Genomic DNA, 23485 nt, shown 5'->3' with positions numbered 1-23485 from the left:
CTAATAGAAAGCTATTTCTAGCCCTTTCCTCTGTAGATAATCCATAACCTGTATCATTTGAAAAAACTTGTTGAAGACCATAATCTCCTAGATGTGATATCACACTAGAACCCAGACTGTTTAAGGTCTTCATGTATTAAGTGCTATGAAAATGTAGGGGACTAGTGGGGAAGAGACAATAGAGGTAACCATTAAGGTACTTCCCTTTTTATATACCCATGTTCCTACTATGATTGTGAGATGCACAGCTTCACATGCTACCTATACTCTTCTTTCTTTTATTACTTATTTTATTTACTTACATCCTAAATATTGCCCCCTCCCCAGGTATCCCCCCACCCTGGGGCATCACATCTTTATAGGATAAGGCACAGCCTCTCCCACTTAGGCTGGACTAGGTAATCCTCGGGTACATATGTGCAAGTGGCCTCAGACCAGCTCATTGGTTGGTGTCTCAATCTCTAGGAGCTCCCACAGTTCCAGGTTAGTTGACACTGTTGGTACTCCTGTTGCCATCCCCTTCAATTCCTTCAATCCTTCTCCTAACTCTTCCATGGAGATCCCTGACCCCCATCCAATGCTTGGCTGTGAGTACCTGCATCTGTCTCAGTTAGCTGCTGGGTAAAGACTGTCAGAGGGCTGCTATGCTAGGCTCCTGTCAGCAAGCCCAACATAGCATCAGTAATAGTGCCCGGGATTGGTGCCCTGCCCATGGGAAAGATCCCAGGTTGGCTCTGTCAATTCCTTCAGCCTTTGCTCCATTTCTGTCCCTGTATTTCTTTTAGACAGGATAAATTTTGCATCAACAGTTTTGTGGGTGAGTTGGTGTCCCCATCCCTCTAGTGGGGGTCCTGTCTGGCTACTACTAGACGTGGTCTCTTCAGGTTCCATATCCCCACAGTTGGGCATTTCAGCTAAGGTCAACCACATTGAGTCCTGGGAGCCTGCCCCATCCCAGGTCTCTGGGACTTTCTAGAGTTTCCCCCCAACCCCACCTCCCATCACTACGTATTTCCATTTATTGTCCTGGCCCTCTGAGGCTCTCTTCTGTCTCTCCCCATACCTGATCCTGCCCACTCCCTTTCCCCTCTCCCAAGCAGGCCTCTGCCTTCCTCTGCCTCCCATGACTATTTTGTTCCTTCTTCTAAGTGGGATTTAAGCATCCTCACTCAGGGCCTTCCTTCGGATTTAACTTCTTTGGGTCTGTGGGTTGTATCATGAATATTCTAAACTTTTTGATTAATATCCACTTATAACTGAGTATATGTCATTTTGAGCATGGGTTGCCTCACTTAGGATGATTATATTCTTTTTTTAAATGATAATAATCTATGGTTTGAGAGTAATTTTATCATTTATGAATTTATAAATGCATTTTTGAGACAGTTTTTTTGAGACAGGGTTTCTCTGTATAGTCCTAGCTGTCCTGGAACTCACTTGGTAGACCAGGCTGGACTCAAACTCAGAAATCCGCCTGCCTCTGCCTCCCAAGTGTTGGGATTAAAGGCGTGTACTACTACTAGGCAGGATGATTATTTTCTAGTTCCATTTGCCTGAAAAATTCATGATATCCTGGTTTGTAATCACTGAGTAGTATTCTATTGTGTAAATGAACCACATTTCTGAATCCATTTAGTTGAGGAACAACTGAGTTGTTTCCAGTTTCTGGACATTACGAATAAGCCTACTATGAATATAGGGGAGCTATGTATTGTTGTGCTATGGTGGAGTACGTTTTGGGTATATGCTCAGCATTAGGATAACTGGGTCTTCAGGTAAAACTATTTCAAATTATCTGAAAAACTGACAGATTGATTTCCAAAGTGGTTGTACCAGTTTGCAATCCCACCAGAAATGGAGGAGTGTTTCTCTTTCTCCACATCCTTGCAAAACATGTGCTGTCACTTGAGTTTATCTTAGCCATTCTGATGGGTGTGAGGTGGAAGCTTGGGGTCCTTTTGATTTCCTAAAGACATTAAACATTTCTTTGAGTGCTTTTCGGCCATCCTAGATTCCTTTGTGGAAAATTGTTTAACTCTGTACCCAATGTTTTAATTGGGTTGTTTGGGGGTTTTTTTGTTTTTGTTTTTGCTTTTGTTTTTGTTTTTTTAGAGTGTAACTTGATATATTTTGTTTATTAGCCCTCAGTCACATGTAGTGAAGATCTTTTCCCAATCTATAGGCTGCTCTTTTGTCCCATTGACAGTGTGCTTTGGCTTACAAAAGTTTTTTAGTTCATGAGGTTCCATTTATCAATTGTTGATCTTAGAGCATGAGCTATTGGTGTTCTGTTCAGGAAATTTGCTCCTGTGCTAATATGTTCAAGGCTATTTCTCACTTTTTCTTCTATTACTTTCAGTGTATCCAGTTTTATGCTAAGGTCTTTGATCCATTGGGACTTGAGTTTGGGGCAGAGTGATAAATACTGATCAATTTGCATTCTTCTACATGCGGACTGCCAGTTAGACTAGCACCATTTGTTAAAGATGCCTTCTTTTTTTTTTTTTTTTTTTTTTTTCCCACTATAATGCTTTGGGTTTTTTGGCAAAGATCCATCCTCTGAGATTTTCTTTGAACTCTTTCTTTAGGGACTTGAAGTTCTTGTCATACATATCTTCCACTTGCTTGGTAAGAGTTACCCCAAGACATTTTACGTTATTTGTGGCTATTGTAAAGGGTATTGTTTCCCTAATTTCTTTCTCAGCCTATTTAATCTACTGGGGTTTTTGGGGGAGGGCAGGATTATATATCCAGCCAATTTGCTGAAAGTGGTTATCACCTGTAAGAGTTCTCTGGTAGAATTTTGGGTGTTGTTTATGCATACTATCATAACATTGGCAAATAATACCTTGACTTCTTCCTTTCCAATTTGTTTCCCCTTAATCTCTTTTTTGTTGTCTTACTGCTCTAGCTAGAACTTCAAGTACTATATTGAATACATAGGAAGAAAGTGGGCAGCCTTGTCTTGACTCTGATTTTAATGGGATTGCTTCATGTTTCTCTCCATTTAATTTGAGTTGATTATTGGCTTGCTGTATATTACTTTCATTATGTTTAGATATGTGCCTTGAGTTTCTCATATCTCTAAGGGGTGTTGAATGTTGTTGAAGGCTTTTTCAGCATCTAATGAGATGATCATTTGATTTTTTTCCCTATGAGTTCATGTGTATACACACACACACACACACACACACACACACACACCTAGACAGACAGACAGATAGTTAGATGGATGTACAGAGCCATATTGGGGTGTTATGCTACTTGGTAGGAACTTGACATTGGCCCAGGACAAGGGCTTTGGGCAGGAATCTGACTTTAGGGCATAATAGGGAAGTAGGTTACAGCAGGAATTTTTATCCTAGGGTAGAGTGCTCAGAGTGAACTTGACATTGGTCAAGGTGAACTTCTCCCAGCCTAAGTAGAGCAGGATCTAGTGCTGATCTAGAGCAGGATCTACAGTGCTAGTCAGGATCCTGCTCCACCTAGGGTGGAGTGCTCAGACTGAAGGTGAAGTTCATTGTTCCTCCAGGTCTGTGAATTCCTGAATTAAGCAGGTGACCTGCCCAGCTGCCAGAGCACTGGAGCCAAGAAAGGCCAGACAACTTCCCCAGAACTCAGCCTGGAGTCTGGGAGGGGCTTGCCCAAACTGTTAAATGGCCTGACCTCCATTAAAGTTTCAGCCTTGGTAAACTATTGTCCTGGCACTCATTCTTTTCGCAGCTTCCCCATCCATCCCTCAGCTTCGGTTCCAGGAACCCAGTTCACAATAGCTGCAGGCAGCTACAGAATGCAATAGATAGATAGATAGATAGATAGATAGATAGATAGATAGATAGATAGATGATAGATAGATAGATAGATAGATAGATAGATAGATAGATAGTGGATGGATGGATGGATGGATGGATGGATGGATGGATTTTCATTTATTGAACCATCTGTGCATCCCTAGGATGAAGCCTATTTGATCATGATGAATGATGTTTTTGATGTGTTCTCAAATTGGGTTTGTAAGAATTTTATTGAGTATTTTTGTGTCAATGTTCCTAAGTAAGCTTGCTGTAGTAGGAAAGCTGGGTTCTTATGGTGCCATATTGCATTGGCTTCTGTTGATTATGCTCTGGTGCTTGCTTTTCACCATCTGGTTTTCTCTGGTGTTAGCTGGGCTGGGTCTCATGGATTAGAGCAGGCCTCTCAGGGGCAGGTAGAACTGTGTGTCCTAGATTAGAGCAGGCCTCCTGGGAGGCATACAGAGCTGTGTCTCTGTTTAGAGCAGATCTACTGTGACTCTGGTTGGAACAGGCTTTCTGTGTCCCTGTGTCCCTGTGTCCCTGTGTCCCTGGTTAGAGCAGTCCTCCTGGGAGACAGACTGGGTTGTGGGGTGGGGAAGCTTGCACATAGATCTTCTGAGAGTGTAGGTGGAAGTGTGGACTGGATGTGCAGCCTATACTCTTCAACTGTTGTTTACAAGCTCTGTATTAATTTTTCTACAGCTGGGACTGACTACAAAGTTAGAGGTTTAAAGAAATGTAGTTAATAATGAGATTCACTTTAGAGGTTCCTCTGCTCAGCATTCCACAAACTGATATCAAACTATTCAACGGGCTTAGCTTTCCTTCACAGATGCTAGAGAAAGATCCAAATTCCAAGGCCAGCTTTGGCATAATAGGACATAAGTCCCTTTACTTTATTGGCTAACTCCTAGGTCTGCTCTATGCTCTAAAACACTGCCATATATGGTGGGGCCTCCTTCCTCACACCATCTACAGAATATCAACCCCAGTCTTACTTCCAATCTCTTATTTCCTGAATACTAGACCCACACCTAAAGGCTCATGGGATTAGGTCATATCCACTGTAGATGAAGTACCTTCTGAAAACCAAATATGAGATATAATAAAATATAATTAGAGTAATAAAATATACTGAACTCAAGACAACAAATCTTTTGATACACAGTAGAAACTAGGTACGTTATAGTCACTTAGAATCCACTACCACAGTTAGGCAACATACACACACACACACACACACACACACACACACACACACACACACGCACACACGCGCGCGCGCACACACACACACACACACAATGACCTTTAATTCCAGTACTCAGGAGGCAGATTTCTGTGACTTCAATGCCAGTCTGGTCTACACAGTGAGTTTAACGACAGCCACGGCTATGTAAAGAAAGTTTGTCTCAAAAAAACAAAAAACAAAACAAAAAAACAAAAAAATAGTAAAAACAAAATATTATCCGAGAGAGAGAGAGAGAGAGAGAGAGAGAGGGAGGGAGGGAGAGAGGGAGGGAGGGAGGTAAGGAAAGAGGGAAGGAGGATGAGGAGAAGAAAGAAAGGAAATTATATAATCACAAAAATTATAGGTAATTCTCATATCTATGCCTCTATTTCTTTTAGCTTTAATCCATTTATTTTTGCAAATGTGCCAGAGACATTCATATTGAGATACATTTGTATATCTCTATTTCACATGATAAAATCAAAAAATTAATAACTTTTGTTATCTAAGATCTCTATTAAACTACCTAGTAGAAAGTACTCCAGGATTTCAGTCATCAAGTGGGCATTTTATTTGTAATTTTTTGTCTTTTTTATATCAAATGGAATTGAAACTCCTTCACTGATGATAAATATTAAGAATTCAATCTTCCTCTTCATTCTCAGAACTTCATTGCAGGACTTTCAACCTAATGCAACTTCAAGCTCAGAAAGAACCTCTTACTTTGCACTGCTACAGGCCATTTCTTATATTCACTAAAAGGAGGATGCCTCATTCACAAGTAGAAAAATGCCACTCTGCTCCCAAAAACTGTTCTGTGGCCCCTTTGGTTATGCTAGGACTTATATCAAAGGACATGCTGCATGGAAAGACCCAGGAATATACAACATTTCCCTGAGAGCTAAGAGTTCTTTGCTCCTGACTTTCATGATAAACAAAAGGTATGTTCTCTGGAACAAATGAAGTCAACTAAAATACAACTTCAAGCTCTTGCTGGTATCCTGCCTTCAGTGCCCTGCATTTCACTTAACCTGTTGTCGCCATCAAGTCCTCTCATCTACATCCCTGCTCTTTAGCATGATCCTCTACCTCAGTAATTATCAGGAAACATAATCACCTGTTTAAAAAAATAAAGAGGACTCCTCCCCAGACTTAGTTCAGAGAGGTGAGGTAAACAAAGAATATACACAGACACACAGCAGTCTCTGGGGTCTGCTGCTGATTGCTAAAGAACCAGTCTTTGAGAACCATAACTCTACCCAATATTTACTGAATATCTGGTTTCATTTCAGCTTACAAACAGACTCATCCACCCCAAGTTTGTAACCTTTTCCGGAACAATGAATGACTGTCTCCATGCAGACCCTGCCCAAGAAGCAGAGTATACCACAGAGCCATTAAAGTGGCATCTCTGTGAGCTCATTCATAATTGAAGTTCAGATAGATAAAGGCAATCAGTATATGAAGAGTTGTTTTTGTTGTTGTTGTTGTTGTTGTTGCCATCACTGTTGTTTTATAGACAGAGTCTCACTTAGTTGCCTAGGCTTGCCCTGAAATCCTGAACACAAGTGTCCTGCCTCAAGACCCGTCACAGGATGAGGCAATAGAAACATGTCACTATGCCTGACTTGAACAAAATTCTTTAAAAAGCAATAATTTAATCCTATTTTAAAAAACATTTTTCATCCTATAACTTCATGTAAATATTACAGTGAGTTCTAAAGGAATCATGATGGTTTATCTTCAGTGTGAACCTGACTAGATGTGAATTGCCTGGTGTACCCAAAAGGATGTTTCCAGAGAGGTTTAGTAGAAGAGGGAATACTACCCTCAATATGCAAGTCATCAAAAGGATGTTTCCAGAGAGGTTTAGTAGAAGAGGGAATACTACCCTCAATATGCAAGTCACCGTCTGGGGGATCAGGGCTCCAGACGAATAAAAAGACCCAAAATAGGAAGTCAGCCAAACACTAGGATACACTCTGATTCCTGACTGTAGATGCAATGGGACTGGTCACTACATGGTCCCACCACCATGGCCTGCATACCATGACAGATATCCCTTCAAACAGTGGGACATAGTCAAACCATAAGATTAAGGCTTTTTCCCCCTCAGACACTTCTCTGAGCAATGAGAAACAAACTAATACAAGTAAATACTACTATATTAGAGACGACAAAACAGAAGTCAAGGCTTAGGAGATCACAACATTAGTAATTTACTACCTATTTCTGTATCATTATAGGCATGTAATCCATTTATCAGTTGTACTTTTTAAAGGTTTTGGTCACCATGACTCATTATTTCACTACTTTAAAGTATAACAATATTTAAGAAATGTGTGAAATATGTAAAATTCTCACTACAGAAAAAAATATTGGTCAATCTCCATATGTAACAACAATTAGTGGGGAAAGAGTCCACAAATTTGAAAGAACATGGAAGGCTATATGGGAAGGTTTGGATAGAGAAATATTATGTGATTATATTATAATCTCAAAAAAAAAAAAATTTAAATGTCGGAACAAGGGTTTTACTACACCAGGACTACAAATGTAGCAATTTTAAAGACCAAGAATTCCAAAAACCAGGGTAAGACCTGAGAAAGCACCTTAAAGCTCTGGAAGCACAAGAGAGACAAGAGGCAAGTTTTTCACTTTTGATTTTTGCTCCATTTGAACATAATGTGAACATGAAGAAATTGGAACAACTCTCATACAACCCTGAATAGTTAGCATTCTTGAAGTTGAAGGCACCTAGGAACACTGGATCTTAGTCTTGAACAGTCACAGCTAGCTGGAACTGACCTTCTGCAGGGACAGGAGAACCTCACTGGGTACTTAGAACCCTGGCTTACTCTTCTACATCATCTGCTTTGGAGCATGAAGTCATGTAGTTTAAAGACCAGTAACAAACAGACTGAACAGAAACTATTTCTCCAAGATGACCAAACTGCAATTTTAACAATAATAACCTGGCTCATGCACATAACAGGCAAATTGCCAGGCACATAGCAAAGAGATCATGAGCTAACTCTTGCTGTCTCTCTTCTGGAAAAGTGAATGCCTCCATTTCTATAAAGGATAGCAGTAGCTTGTTCCCAGCCTTTATACATACTGGCATAGGCATACTGCCAGTTCACACTGCACTGTTATGGGCCTGCTTTACTGGGAGCCTGTGTTTAGGAGGAGGAAGCCAGTAGCACATTCTGAAATGATTTCATAATTCAAATATTCTCAAAACAAAAAGTATTGACAATATATAGAAATTATCATACTGTTCTCATAAATGAGATACTCCCTGTAGTGGGTTGACCTAATGCTTCTTGTAATCTAATATGAATCTGGGGCCCCTAAATCTGGTTACCCCAAAGACAAGTAAGTGGGCATGCAGGACACTGAGTGACCCTGCCCCCAGTGATCTGTGATTGGTAAATAAAGGTGCCAACAGTCAGTAACTGGGCAGAAGAGACATAGGTGGGGTTGAGGTTTATGGGCTTGGAGCAGAGAAACCTGAGGAGGAAGAGGGAGAAGAAGCCATCATGGAATGAAAGAGGAATGTGCAGGAGGAAGAAGGGAGCAGCCCCGGCTTGAGAGAAAGGAAAGTGTGGCCCTAAGGGCTGCCCAACCAGAGCTAAGAGCAGCACAGATGAAACATAGCAAGTAATAACTTGGGTTATCAATAGGGGAATAGATTCTATCAGCATGGAGGATAGGCAGCTGTCCAGCTATTGTGATGCTTAATGCATATTGAGAATATAAAGGCTATGTGTGTCTTTTATCCGAGAACTTAATGATCAAGGTGGGGTGGAAGTTCCGTATTGGGATTTAAATAATTTTTACTATAGCTCCATGCACTGAACTTTATAAAACAAACTTTTGAGTGACCAGTGGTTAGGTTAGCTGATGTTGTAGAACTCTGGAGACAATGTTCAAATCAACCCAATACCCTTGTCCTGAAAGAAAAGCATTACACAGAATTAGCACACTGTTTAAATCAGCTCCTTTCCCCCAACTTGGCCCCTAAGAGATGGACAAATAGAAAGGCTGGCTCTGGTTTCCATAGAAACAAAGAGAACTTGGGAGTCCCAAACAGAGGCACCAATCCAAGGTGTCTTGCAAAAGACTGACATAGTCAAAATTTGAAACAAAGGTTTTTGTCCCAATACAGTAGAAACAGAGAAGATTTCAACTTCTCACTGAGCATATACAGACTAGGGATAAAAGCCAGATCTATCCTTAGATGCGTAAACATAAAGAAGGGTTGAGATTTCTGCTCATTCCTATCACCAGAGGCCTATAAAATCATACTCACACTAGAAATGGTATCTTAACATAAAAATACGTTTTACAGAAATGTGAATATCAGTTATCTCTATCCAAAGACTGCACAAAACATTGTAATTATGTACTATTTTAAAACTCAGTGGGATGTGTGTGTGTGTATGTAAATCTCATATCCTAAATCCCTAACTGTAAATATCAGTAAGACTAAAGACACAAGAAACACATTTTATGCAAATAAGTCACACACACACAGACAAATTCCCATGGAAGTGTCACAATGATCAGGTAAATGATCTTGAGTTGAGAAACAAATTCTAACTAGATATGCCAAAGCCATATCATGCTTAAAACAATTTACAGGGAATGACAATATGGCTTTACATCTTAATCTTCTCTTCACACTATTGCTATGGGGATGATTAAAAACTTTAAACCTTAAGGAAACCTGGTGTTCTATAGTGTCTCCTGACACAGTTGAAAAGTGGATCAGTAGGAAATGACTATAAATTTATTATATCTAAAATAGAGAAGGAAAGCTACGTTGTTGCCCTTTTAGTTCTGTTTTGTTGTTGTTGTTGTTGTTGTTTCATTTGCTGCTACTGCTACTGTTGGTTTCCCAGACAGGATTCCCCTAGGTCCAGGCTAAGCACACACTGACAGTGTGTCTCAGGCTTGCCTTTAATCTGTGATACTCCTGCCTCAGAATCCTAAATGCTAGGATTGCAATCATATGCCACTGCACACAACATGATGAAAATGTAAGCTGTGAAATAAGAAAGGCATGCCGGATAATTAATGGGGGAAGGGATGGAGGGAGGGAGGGAAGGAGAGAGGGAAAGGGAAGGAGGGAGGGAAGAGGAAGCTAAATAGCAAATACGTAGAAATTACTCTTTTAGGAACTGAACACCCACAAACCTACTGCACTCACAGATAACATATCTTCTTCAGTTCTCTTTACTACTTACTGACTTTCATGAAGCATTAAATATTACATGCCTAACATACATAAAGTCTTTCTATTCCTGTGCCTACATTTTTTTCAGAATTCTAAATTTCAGATTTTAGGCTGTTTTTCTTATATGTAAAACCCACAGAATGTATTTATAGAAATGGTTCATTGTGCACAGGTTAACACAGGACAGGGAGAGGCCCCAGCAGCACGGCAGAGGAAGCTATCCAGAGGCCCACCAGCAACATGGTCTGCGGCAGGGGGAAGCACTACAACGTCTAAATGGTGGACAGATGCGCGAAAAGAGAAGCACTGTGGAAGCTGAACATGGTGCAGAAAGGCGGGACCGGAGACAAGAGGATGGGGAGCGACAGCCTTTGAGTACCCTGCCCTGCTACCTGAGGCCACACGACTGCTGGGGACCATGTCTGGTCTGTGTCTGTGTCCGTAGCTCATATTATCATTAAAGACCATTCATATGTCCCTGGTCTGGGCTGCCGCCTGGGATCACTGCCACACTGACATCGACAGCAAGTGCAGAGCTGGCCCCACCCCTCACTGGCTGCAGTACTTAGGACAGTGAACGGCACAGTAAAGCTGGCCCTGGTGGCAGGAACATGGATGAGCCAGGGTGCAGAAGAGCTGGCCCAGTCCCTGGCCAGCTGCAGCACCTGGAAGAGCTACCCGTGCCCCTGAACTGAGAAGAACAGTAGAGCTGTCTCCAGTTGAAAATGAGCTGCCCCCGGGGCATAAGAGCTGAAGAGCTGACTCTGCAGCCCTGGGTGAACTGGCTGAAGTAATGCTGGAGAGCTCCCCCTAGTGGTGCAGGTATAGGAGAGCTGGCAAGCCGACCAACTCAGCTACCACTCAGACCCAGATCCAGGGCTTTGAGTGGGCCTACTCCAGCATCTACCTCATCTATGAACTGCTAGAGAGTGCAAATGAGCCAGTCCTACTGGTCAAAGATATCAAAGAGGAGTCCCAGTGAGGATCCTGTAACAGAAGCCAGAGGCCTCCAACCACACCAATGACTCATTGTAATGAACATTTGCAAATAAAGATGTGTGGACAGAAGTGTATGCTGCGGAGCACACTACAGCAGCATCCACGATGAGATGTTTTCTATACTTTGTTTTCTTTTGCTTATATTTTTATTTTGTTTTTTTTTTTTTGACTCACAAAGAATCAATAAAAAGTTTTTAAAAGAACCTTGTATTTTTTCTTCTAAAAATGTCCAATACAAAAAACTAAATACGTTGGGCAATGGCGCACGCCTTCAATCCCAGCACTTAGGAAGCAGAGGCAGGCTGATTTTTGAGTTCGAGGCCAGCCTGGTCTACAGACTGAGTTCTAAGACTGCCTTGGCTACACAGAGAAACCCAGTCTCAAAAAACAAATCAAAAACAAAACAAAACAAAAATCTAAATATTATACACAAAGGAAAGTAAAGGCATTCTCGATCCATTGTGTAATAATGTAACCTCCTACCACGATAAAATGACAGAAGTAAAAACACAAGACCAGTGAGAAATTAATTAAAGCAAATCTGCTATTCTCCCAATCATCTGGCACCTGTCACTCTGCTCTCCATGAGCAGAATCTGGCAGGCTTCTCAAGTAAACCGAAGGAAAGAAATCCACCTGAGCAGAACGCTACAGTCTCCCACAGGCCAGGCAAGTTCTAACAGGTACCTTAAAAGTGAGGACTGGGACCAGGTGGAGTGATTTTCCCTCCCTGAGATCCAAACACCACAGTGTGCCAAAACCTAGATCTAAGGTTTTGCTACACAAGTAGATGACAACAAGCAGGCTAGTAAAGTAAGCTAACTGTTCCCTTATAAACCTAAATGTAAGTTCAAACTTTCCTTTATCACTTTCTCTTAAATAATAATACTCCTGTAAGAACCTCATGCATGAACTAGACAGTTAAACTGTCTAGATGATCACCAAAAATTACCCTTACAGGCAAAGCTATTTGGGGCACATTTCTATTATTTAAGATACAGCCAAGTAAATCTCACATGCAAAATAAACACAGTGATACTCACGTCAACAGAGTCACTCTGGAAACTGCATGAGAGAACACTGCAAAAGTGAGTCTGTAGTGCACAACATATTATATAACACATTGGGTATAATATACATGCACATGAAAGCTGTCACTACTGTGTGGTTGTAAGATTGAAGTTTACTATCCAAAGTTTTCAGACATTTTCATTCACATTGGTCTTACTTTATAATAACAATACAAAGTCCCCTTCCTATCCACTGCAAATGTACTACCTATTCAATAATAGTCTTCATTGAAATTCCTTTTGGAAATAACAGTGCTACCAACCACAGCTACGTATTTAGTTCAATGGAACATGGGTTAAAGCACACTACTACAGAAAATGTTGGGAACAGACTTTCAAATGTTGAAGTTCTGAAACAGCTCATGTTCATTACATATTCTTTTTTCTATTAAAGTACAAAACTATTCTTCATCTAGTTTTTCACATGGTTACATACCTTGATTGTATCAGAATACCTGTTTGGCCAGGCACTCTCAGCTATAACATCAAAGCTCAGAACTGATGAAGTCCTCGGAGGGTGCATTCATTGCATTAAAGATTATGTTTCCATGACGCTTCAAATGTACTGTCTATCAGATACTCATTTCATAAGTACGGCCTGATAAAGGCAGAGAATTTAAAGAGTTTTATATATGTGTAAATTATAGTTAAGTGTGTCTTTTGTGTGTATACCACATATATGTAGATACCTACTGAGGACAGAAGCAGATATTGAATTTTCTAGAGCTACAGCTACAGATGGTTATCTCCATTTCTATTAATACCACTATGTATGTGTGCTTGTCCAATTCCTTATCCAAGAACTCAAGAAACTGAAAATCCCAACAGGTGCCCTTCAGACAATGGTCTACATCTACAACTTATTTGGAAGGGTATAAATGAGTATTTTTGGTAAAAGATTTAATGGGAAGATAGGTTTCTTCAAATATCACTGGCCTCTTGATACCCAGCTGATATAACCAATGTAAAAAAAAAAAAAAATGTTCCAAAGGAGAAGTTCTACATCACTTTTAAACAACAGGTTGGTTTTTAAATATTTAATGTATTTATCAATTTCTAATATGTAAAAATATTACAAATTCTAATATGTAAAACTACATATTTAAGATTTATTTGCTTCATGTATATGTGTATATATTGTGCATATGACAAAAATAAATGTTATCAGAGAAAAACCCTCCATCATAAAGCACTGGACTCTGCTTTTGCATTCATTGACATGGTTAATGATAATTCTGGTTAAGAAGAAATGAATTTCTTCCAGAAAGAAATCAATAAATAAAAAAATGATAAATTATAGATATTAACCACATTAGCACACACACACACACACACACACACATACAAAAACATGAACATAAAATGCACATATTCCAATAGCCTCTAAGGTAAGCCTCTCTTTTTGTTTTTTCATTTTCATTATCAGAAACTTCCTAGTTAGGTTAAAAACTGGTTTAAATAGAAAAAAATAAAAGGTTATTTTCTGAGGATTTTGTACACTACTTGTAATACCCCATATATGCAAAATAAATATTCTTAGGGAACATTTGTTTAACATGTACAATCTACATGTCTATTCTTGAGCTTTCTTTGTACTTGTATTTCTAATGTAAAAGTCAGAATGGTAGAGTGGTGGGGGACTAAGGGAAAACCTCTCATTACCTTGAAGGGAATAAATGAAGTATTGAGGATGGACATACCATGTTAGACATACACTTCTGATCTTTTTTTTTACTTCCACTTTGGCTCACCAGTAAGGGAGACAGCCAAGAGGGCTATTGATCAGGCCGCTCAATTAACAGCAATGGCTGGCAGCCTTGCCACATCTTCGTGACCATGGGAGGTCTGGATGCTTCAGACTCCCAGGAGGGAGTCAGGAGGACTCTAATTCACCCCCTGAAGTCTTGGAGGGTTCAGTTTCTGTGTTTGTTGGTCATCTCGTTCTGTGTTCTTGGACTTGGGCTGATGATATTTTTGGACATGGGACAGACTGTCTACCCTGCTGGATATTTTAGTGACACATTAAAAGGAAGTTAAGGAAAGAGGAGAGAACCTGTCTGTTGTAGTAAAAAGAGCAAATTAGTCACCCTATGTTCCTCAGAGTAGCCTGCCTTTGGGCCCCTCACAGAGACTGTGACTTGCCTGTCATTAGGGCAGTTGAGGGGAGGATTTTTAGACAGGGACCACATGATCACCCTGACCAGGTACGCTATATAATAACGTGGAAGAATCTAGTGGAGTACTCTCCCACCCCCATGAAAGCCTTTCTTTCCCCAAGACTCACCTCAAAGGTTCTGGCCATCAGAAAAAAGGAAACACTGGAGGAGGGAACCAGACCTGAGAAGAAGTTGATCCTCTAAGACCCTTTGACAGTAGACCTGTTGCTCCTAGACTCTCCTCTTCCATATCCCCCTATGGGCCTGCCAGCACTAGCACAGGCCCCAGGATCCTCAGCCCATACAGAACTAGGACTATTGCACCCCTCCCCCTTACTGGAGGGAGGAGTGGGAGGAGACCCCTAACTTCCCGGTCCTGGAGAACCACCTCCCCTGATAGCACAGTGGCTCTCCTGCTGAGGGCATATGGACCTCTGGATGAGGAGGGCAATCACACTACGCAATATTGGCAGTTCTCATCTGCTGACCTATACAACTGGAAGTCTCGGCATCCCCTTTTCTCAGACAATAATCCCAAGGGTTTGATTAATCTCTTTGAAACTGTCCTATTTACCCATCAGCCTACCTCTTCAACCCCACCCCCCAGGGTAGGGGGGAGGGGGTAGCGAGAAAGGATCCTCAATGCGGCCTGAAAGAATGTGCCCCGGACACAGGGGCTCCCTTGGAAAACCCATCTGTCATTGACACAGGATTCCCTTTAACCCGACCTGATTGGGACTTTAATTCAGCTGAAAGTAAGGAGCACAGCCAGGTCTACAGGTCTACAGCCATGCTCTGTTGGCAGGTCTCAAGGCAGCTGCCCGGAGGCTCACAAATTTGACCAAGTTATGTGAGGTTAAACAGGGATCAGATGAGTCTCCTGCTGCCTTTCTACAGCAGCTCATGGAAGCATTCTACCAATATATGCCCTATGACCCCATCCGCGAGGAGCACAAAGCTACTGTGACTATGGCTTTTATAGAGCAGGCTAGTGGAGATATCATGAACAAGCTTCAGAGGCTTACAGGGACGACAGGGTGAAGGCTGAGAGATTTAGTGAAGGCTGCTGAGAAAGTCTACCACAGCAGGGAGACAAAGGAGGAGAAGGAGCAGAGAAAGAAAGGAAGAAGATGAAAGGGGGATGAAAAAGAAAAGCGACAGGAGTTCCTGTCCTGACTTCCTTTAGTGATGTGAACTGCAATTTGGAAGTGTAAACTCAATAAACCCTTTCCTCCCCAACTTGCTTCTTGGTCGTGATGTTTGTGCAGGAATAGAAACCCTGACTAAGACACATCCTGAATTGAAAAATACAAATTCCAAAATATGAAATGTTCTCAGTAACTGACAGGACACCTCAAGTGGAAAACTACACACTTGATCTCATGTGTTGAATTATAGTTAAAAGCCAGGCATACTTTAAGCATTATATACATTCCCTTCAGTCTTTTTATGTACATGATTATATGCCACAGAATAGCTGATGTTATGTTTAGACCTCATTCCCACATCCAAGAAAACACTTTATATATGTGTGTCTTAGTTAGGGTTTTACTGCTGTGAACAGACTCCATGACCAAGGTAAGGCATTTTTTTTTTTTTTTTTTTTTTTTTTTTTGGATTTGGTTTTGGTTTTTTCGAGACAGGGTTTCTCTGTGTAGCCCTGGCTGTCCTGGAACTCACTCTGTAGACCAGACTGGCCTCGAACTCAGAAATTCACCTGCCTCTGCCTCTGCCTCCCAGAGTGCTGGGATTACAGGCGTGCGCCACCACCACCCGGCTAAGGTAAGGCTTTTAAGTACAATATTTAATTGGGGCTGGCTTACAGGTTTAGAGGTTCAGTCCATTATCATCAAGACAGGAGCATGACAGCACCCAGGCAGGCATGGTGCAAGAGGAGCTGAGAGTTCAACATCTTGTTCCAAAGGTAAACAGAATACTGGCTTTCAGGCAGCTAGGTCTTAAAACCCACGTCCACAGTAACACACTTCCTCCACCAAAGTCATATAACCAAATAGTGCTACTCCCTAGGCCAAGCATATTCAAACCACCACAATATACAAATACTCCAAAACTCTAAAATCTAAAATACATTTTATCTAAAACAACCTCAGATAAAAGATACTAAACCTATTTTGCCTTCATATGTATCTGATTTATTTCAATCAGCAGATGTCTCCTAATGTTACTACAAACATCACAATTCCTTTCTTTGTAAAGGATGAACAATATTAATGACATATTTAAAACACATTTTATCTTCCCATTTATTTAATTCTGGACATCTAGGGGTTGCTTCTACATCCATTTTGCTATGATAAATAATTCTACAATAACATGTTAGTTAGTTTTTGTTAACTTGACACAAAACTAGATATATCCCTGGGAAAGGGTATGCAAGAATCTCAATTTAAGAATTGGATTCGTCAGACTATTCTGGACATGTCTGTCTGTGGGGCATTTCTTAATTGCTAACTGATATTGGGTGGTGATTCAGCCCACTCTAGGTGATGCTATTTCTAAGCAAGAACCTGGGATGATAACCAAGCAAGCCAGGAGAGCAACCACTAGGAAGCATTTCTTGGTGGTTTTTGCTTCAAGCTCCTTTCTTGAATTCCCGTCTTGACTCCTGTTCCTCTCCCAAGTTGCTTTTAGTCACTTTTTCACAGCAACAGAAAGAAAAGCAAACAATAATAACAGGAAGCACAGATAACTCTTCATCACACTGATTTCATTCCTTTGCATATATACCAATATGTATGTTTTCTAGGTTATAGCATAGGTCTAGTTTTTTGTGAAGTTTTTGGTGGTGGTGGTGGTGGTGGTGGTGGTGGTGGTGGTGGTGGTGGTGGTAAGAAACTTTAAAAATGTACGAAGACACACTAATGACCAAAAATCACATCCTTAGTAGTCTTCAAAGAAATGCAGATTAAAATATCAATGAGGAGCTGTCAAAATGGCTCCATGATTAAGAGCATTTGTGGCTCTTCCAGAGGATCAGATTTGGTTTCTAGCACTCATACTGCGTGGCTCACTATCTACTATAAATCCAGCTCTAGGAAACCTCAACAACCCCTTCTCGCCTCTGTGAGCATCCACAAGCATGTTCACATCTGTGCATATGCATACACACACAAATAATAGCTCTTTTTAAAAACAATGAAATATTACTTCATACTTGTTTAAAACAGCTGTTATAAAAACATACTAAGGAACATATACTTGGGTGGTATACTCCTATACTGGCATACATAAGGTTACCAGCATCTATGTCTCTCCCACAGCCAAAATACAAAAAAAATGACAAATACTGATCTTATTGGTCTTGAGGACTCCTCAAAACATGTTCATTCCATTCACCAGAATCTTGACAAATATCAAACAGAACATCATACCAAGGCACACCACAATCAAATTGTTTAAACATAGCAATAAAGAAATCATAGAAGATTAAGAATGAGAATACTTTAGGCTTACTGACAATAATTCAAGATAAAGGACAATAAAAGCATGCTTTCAAAGCTTTAAAAGAAACCTGTTTTCAACCTAAAGGTCTATACAAGTTTTCAGTCACATTGATATATTATAAAAGCACCCCCTTTCTTGTCCTCCCTCCTTCTCCTCCCCATTTCTCTCTCTCTCAAACTATGCAACCCAAACTGGCTTCAAACTCATAATGCTCCTGCCTCAGCCTCCTCAATGCCAAGATTACAGATGTAAATCATTGCCGCAGTGGCTCCAGTAGATTCTGTGAGACAAAGTTTTACAGACTGAGGCGAGAAATGTCTCCTGGAGCCCTTCGGAACACCTCTATTCAGAAGCTGAAAATCTCACTTGGCAATTTGCTTTGCTCCTAAACTCTCCCCCTTCTTAGTAGTTGGGACTAAGAAAAACCAAGCAAATTAAGATGTAAAAGAATTTTGCTCCGGTTGTTAACGTAATTACATTTACCTCCCAACAGTATATAAATGAAGTATGGCTCTGACACTATGGTATGAAAAGCATTAATTAGCACAGTGGTACAATTTAAAAGATATAATGTTATTAAGAAGAGGTTTAACCAGTGACACATGAAAAAGTTTCTTTTGTTTTTTGACCCTCATAGTCACCCTTGCAGGACAGGTGGATTTGAAACAATAGGCCCAGACTAGAAGATATTTACATCTGAAGAACCTTATACAAGGTCCTGGCTGAACAGGTGGGTGTTGGGCAAATTAGAAAGAATTTACATTTGAGTTGGTACAAAGCTCAGAGCTGCCTCAATGGAAGCTTGTGAGGAACTGCTTTTGTCTTGCAGACCCCACCTAGGGGGTCTTTGGCCAAAACAACATTCTTAACTTATCCAGGTGTGATTCAGGATGCAGTTCATACTTATTACTCACGGAGACTCATTTAGACTCAGGGAGTTTGACAAAACGTCCTTTAAAAGTTTATATCAAGAAGATTGATGTTGTCTGTGTTTGAGCTTCTAAATTTGTTACCTGGGAAAGCGTTTTACCTAGTTGATTTTATACTTCCTTGTGCCAAATGGATATGCTAATTGTTCCTGGTGCCTCCTTTACTGGATACATCTTTTGATATGTAAATGTCAACCCCTCATGCTTAAAGGCTCATGCCTCAAAACAGAAAAATATGCTCAGATCCAAAAACCACTTCTGCGTCTGATGTCTGTGTATCATTTCACCGAATCCATGCCTTCCTGGACCAAAAGAATCCTGGTTATCCCAAGGCTGAGTTTGGTCTGTGGCAAATTATGACACTGCTGATAACATTTTCAGACATGCCAAATCTCAACCAATTATCCTCTCTGAATTGTTTTTCTGAGGCTACTGGAAAATATGTCTGACCAAACTGAAGGTGAAAACTTCTTAAGTACAGGTTAGCACAGAGCTCCATGAGGGATTAAGGGTCATAAATAAATTCCTGGAATGACGGTGATAGTGTCCGGGTAGGAATCCTCTGCAGGCTCTTGTGGCACACACTAGTCCCCTGTGCCAACATTATTCTGTGATATTCTGTGACATACCTAGGGTTAAGTCCAGCTGAAGGAAGCAGATCGCTAGGACCATGCTTCCTAAGATTGCAGCAGGTATCTAAGTCCTTTCTGTTACTATGTGGCATCCACCAGATACCTCCAGCACTGTAATGTTCTGCTCAAATACATGAAGTCAGGCAACCTCTGAGGTGGTGAATCAAAATAAATCCTTCCACCCTTAAGCTGTTATCTTAGAGTTTTGGTCACAGCTTCTAAAAATAACTAATACTAATGGTGAAGGGAGACACCAGAGTGACAACATCCAAAACTAGTGAGAATATAATATTCAAATTTGAGAAGCTAGGAGGTTGTAGGCTAGAGTTCTCTAAGAAAATAGAACGAACAAAATCCCTATTGTGACTAAACATCTAAATACATACAATCAACGGAGACAAATTATTAGTGCTAAATTAGACAAGTAAAAAAAAAAAAATTAGTAATTACTATGTCCAAGGAAAGCAAAAAACTATGAAAGAAGTAAGTCACCTTAATCATCAATGTCAATGATTCACAATTGTAAAAATGTCAACTACTAGTCACAAACTTCAATATACCTTACGGAGACTACAAGGAGAGCATGGGACAGAGAAGCTCAATACAGGAGAGACCTGTCACCTTAGAAACAGGAGTGAGGAACAATGTGATCGAGCAATGGTTACAAGTCACTGTCCTTGAAAAGACAGAGTTACGATTACCAAATGTTAGAAGGGCCATAATAGATTTTTTTAAACAATCTTTTCTTACCTCAGGGGGCTCACATAGCCTGTCATCACTTGTCAGACTTGTACAAGAAGCACAATCCGAGATGTCCAGTGCCCTCTCATCATCTTCACATTCAAAAGACCCACCAGGATCTTCTGTGTCACTGTTAATCTCCCATTCAATAACCTGTAATTCATCTAAAAAATACATTTTTACACTGATTAGTTTTACACCCCCATTATATTTATTTTACAAGCATATTCTCAGTGGTTGATGTGCCTATAGCATGGGATGATTTCTATAAACACACTAACAGTAAAAACTGTTCTCCAATTCTCTCTCTAGCCACGGTTCTTCCCAACTCTTACCCAACCTGAAATTTAAGTGAACAAGTATTTATTCAATTGTTTTCGAATCCCTGTAGTTCCTCCAGCATGCTCAAGAAAATAAGATAAATATCATTTCTCCTGTCTTACACATCTTGATGTTTTCTGAATTAAGATAATGAAGAAACCCCTCCTTATCAATATACAGAAAGCTGACTCGTTCTACATAATTCAGTAGTCTAGGGTATCAATGAACCATGATTTATTTATATAGACCATTGTTAAAAAATATCTTTCAGGGCTGGAGAGATGGCTCAGAGGTTAAGAGCACTGGCTGCTCTCCCGAAGGTCATGAGTTCAATTCCCAGCAACCACATGGTGGCTCACAACCATCTGTAATTGGATCTAATGCCCTCTTCTGAGGCGTCTGAAGACAGAGACAGTGTACTCATATATATCTAAAATAAATAAATCTTAAAAAAAATTAAAAAAAAATATCTTTCAGGAATAGCGAGATGTCTCAGTAGTTAGACGTACTGACTGCTCTTACAGAGGACCGAGGCTCCATTCCTGGCACCCACATGGTTCTAAACCACTGGGCATCTATCGAGCCTTCATAGGACCAAGGGCCTCTCCTCCCATTGATGCCTGACAAGGCCATCCTCTGCTACATATGCAGCCGGAGCCATGTGTACTACTTGGTTGGTGACTTAGTCCCTGGGAGCTCTGGGGGATCTGGTTGATTGATATTGTTGTTCATCCTATGGGGTTGCAAACCCCTTCAGGTCCTATAGTCCTTTCTCTAACTCCTCCATTGTAGACCCCACACTCAGTCCAATAGTTGGCTGTGAGCATCTGCCTCTGTATTTGTCAGGCTCTGGCAGAGCCTCTCAGGAGACAGCCATATCAGGCTCCTGTCAGCAAGCACTTCTTGGCATCCACAATAGTGTCTGGGTTTGGTGACTGTAAATGGAATGAATCCCCAGGTGGGTCAGTCTCTGGATGGCCTTCCCTTCAGTATCTGCTCTATACTTTGTCTCCATATTTGATCTCATGAGTATTTTGTTCCCCTTTCTAAGAAGGACAGAGCATGAGGGATCTTTCCTCCTCTTCCATTTCAGTTTTAAAACAAAACAAAACAAAACAAAACAAAACAAAACAAACAAACAAACAAAAACCATGGCTGCTAGAGATGGAGATTAAGTCCTCACACTTGTGCAGCAACTCTTTACTGATGCAGGCAAGCATTTTCCCAGCCCCTAGTTTTTGTTTTATGGAACAAGATCTCAATACAGAACCAAGCCTGGGTTGGGATGCCATAAGTAGGCCATGTTGACTCACCTGGGCATCTTGAGAGCTGGCCTTACGGACATGAGAGCAGGAGAGCTGACCCCACCATAGCCAGCTATAGTACTCAGGAAAGTGGGGCCAGCCAGAAGGTGTGAGTCTGGGAGAACTTGCCCTGTCGAGTGGAGTAGTATGAACGAGAGAGACAGAGAGAGAGAGAGACAGAGAGAGAGGCCCTCTCCTACCTCTTGCCCCTCATCACATGTGGCCCTAGAATCCTAAGAGCAAGAAAGTTGGCCCGACCTCTCACCTAGGCAGCACAGTAGAGCTGACCCTGGTGGTGGGATGGCAAGTGAACTGGCCCCGACGACATGAGAGTGAGAGAACTGTCTCTGTCCCTCACCAGCTGCAACACTTGGGAGAGTGGACACTCCACCTCATCTGAGCAGCAAAGTAGAGCTAGTTTCAGGTGTTTTGAGTGAGCTAGCAAGGAAGGTATAAGATCGGGAAAGCTGGCCCTGCCCTTTGCTGGGTTAGGCATTTGGATCAGCCAGCGAGAGCAGGCCTAGAGGGCTCACCCTAGTGGTGTAGGTGCAGGAAAGCTGGTGGACTGGCCAGCTCATATACCTCTCAGGTCCAGACCCCAACAGCTACACCATCAATGAACTGCTGGACTGTGGAAAGGGCTGGTCCTATGGATCCAAAACTACAGGATCTCCACAACACAGGGCAACAACAATATACCCAAGAGGAGTCCCAGTGAAGTTCCAGAGAGTGCAGCAGAAGCCAGAGGCCTTGAACCAGAGCAATGAGTCATTGCAATGAACATTACAAGCAAAGAAGTGTGAACAGAGTGTACTGTGAGACACACTGTAACACACTACAGCTTTCACAATCAGATGCCTTTTTTTTGGTGTGGAAGTACAAAAGGGTAAAGGGCAAGTAAGAGGGAACAGAGAGATGAGTGGAATTGGGGTCATGATGTGAAATTCCCAAAGAACCAATACAACATTTAAGAAAAAAAAGCAAAAACAAAATAAGAAGTCACTGTAATATCTATTTCTTAAATTTGCCATGAGAAATATTATGCAAGAAAATGTTTCTAAAGGGCTAGATAAAAATGAACTCGTAATTCATAATGAATATATTCCTAATAAATATTCTATATAATATTTAGAATATTTATGAATATAATCCTAATAAATAAATACGAACAAATTCGTAATAAATACATAAAACTACTACTGAACCCAATATTTAACAGAAACTGGACTTCCTACAAAGCCAGCAATTTACCTTCAAGGTCTCCATCATCTGGACATAGGACAGTCCTGTCCCAAAGCCTGTTGGCTCTAGGACCACGCCCACCATCTCTCCATAATTCAGGGAGTGTCTTATCTTCATCTGAGAAATCACTTTCACTGGAACTCCATGTTATATTTGCAAGCTCAGTAGCATTCTTACTTGTAGTTTCTGTTGCAGAAAAGAAAAGACTTCAGCTGGTAATTGTTATTCATCAGAATGAGATTTTATGCTATTTTCCTTTTGTGTTTTGGTTTTTGGGTTTTTTGAGACAGGTTTTCTTTGCACAGTTTTGACTGTCCTGGAACTTATTCTGTAGATCAGGCTGGCCTCAAATTCAGAGAT

At 40.9% G+C, this 23485-nt stretch overlaps 1 protein-coding gene across 3 annotated transcripts in view; it reads right to left on the bottom strand.

Moving 5' to 3' along the window:
• The window catches only part of Spidr (scaffold protein involved in DNA repair), a 220384-nt gene that overhangs the window by 183801 nt on the left and 13098 nt on the right, over positions 1-23485 (bottom strand). For all 3 annotated transcript variants that reach the window (XM_052157865.1, XM_052157866.1, XM_052157867.1), the window contains exons 4-5: positions 23135-23311; positions 20268-20422 (exon numbers count right to left, since the gene is read on the bottom strand). In XM_052157865.1, coding sequence (XP_052013825.1) covers positions 20268-20422; positions 23135-23311 — 332 coding nt within the window. The remainder of the gene's footprint in view (positions 1-20267; positions 20423-23134; positions 23312-23485) is intronic.

This window comes from Apodemus sylvaticus, chromosome 15, assembly GCF_947179515.1.
Source record: "Apodemus sylvaticus chromosome 15, mApoSyl1.1, whole genome shotgun sequence".
NCBI lineage: Eukaryota > Metazoa > Chordata > Mammalia > Rodentia > Muridae > Apodemus > Apodemus sylvaticus.
Note: the sequence above shows the minus strand (reverse complement) of the source record. Positions and strands in the feature narration are given on the sequence as shown.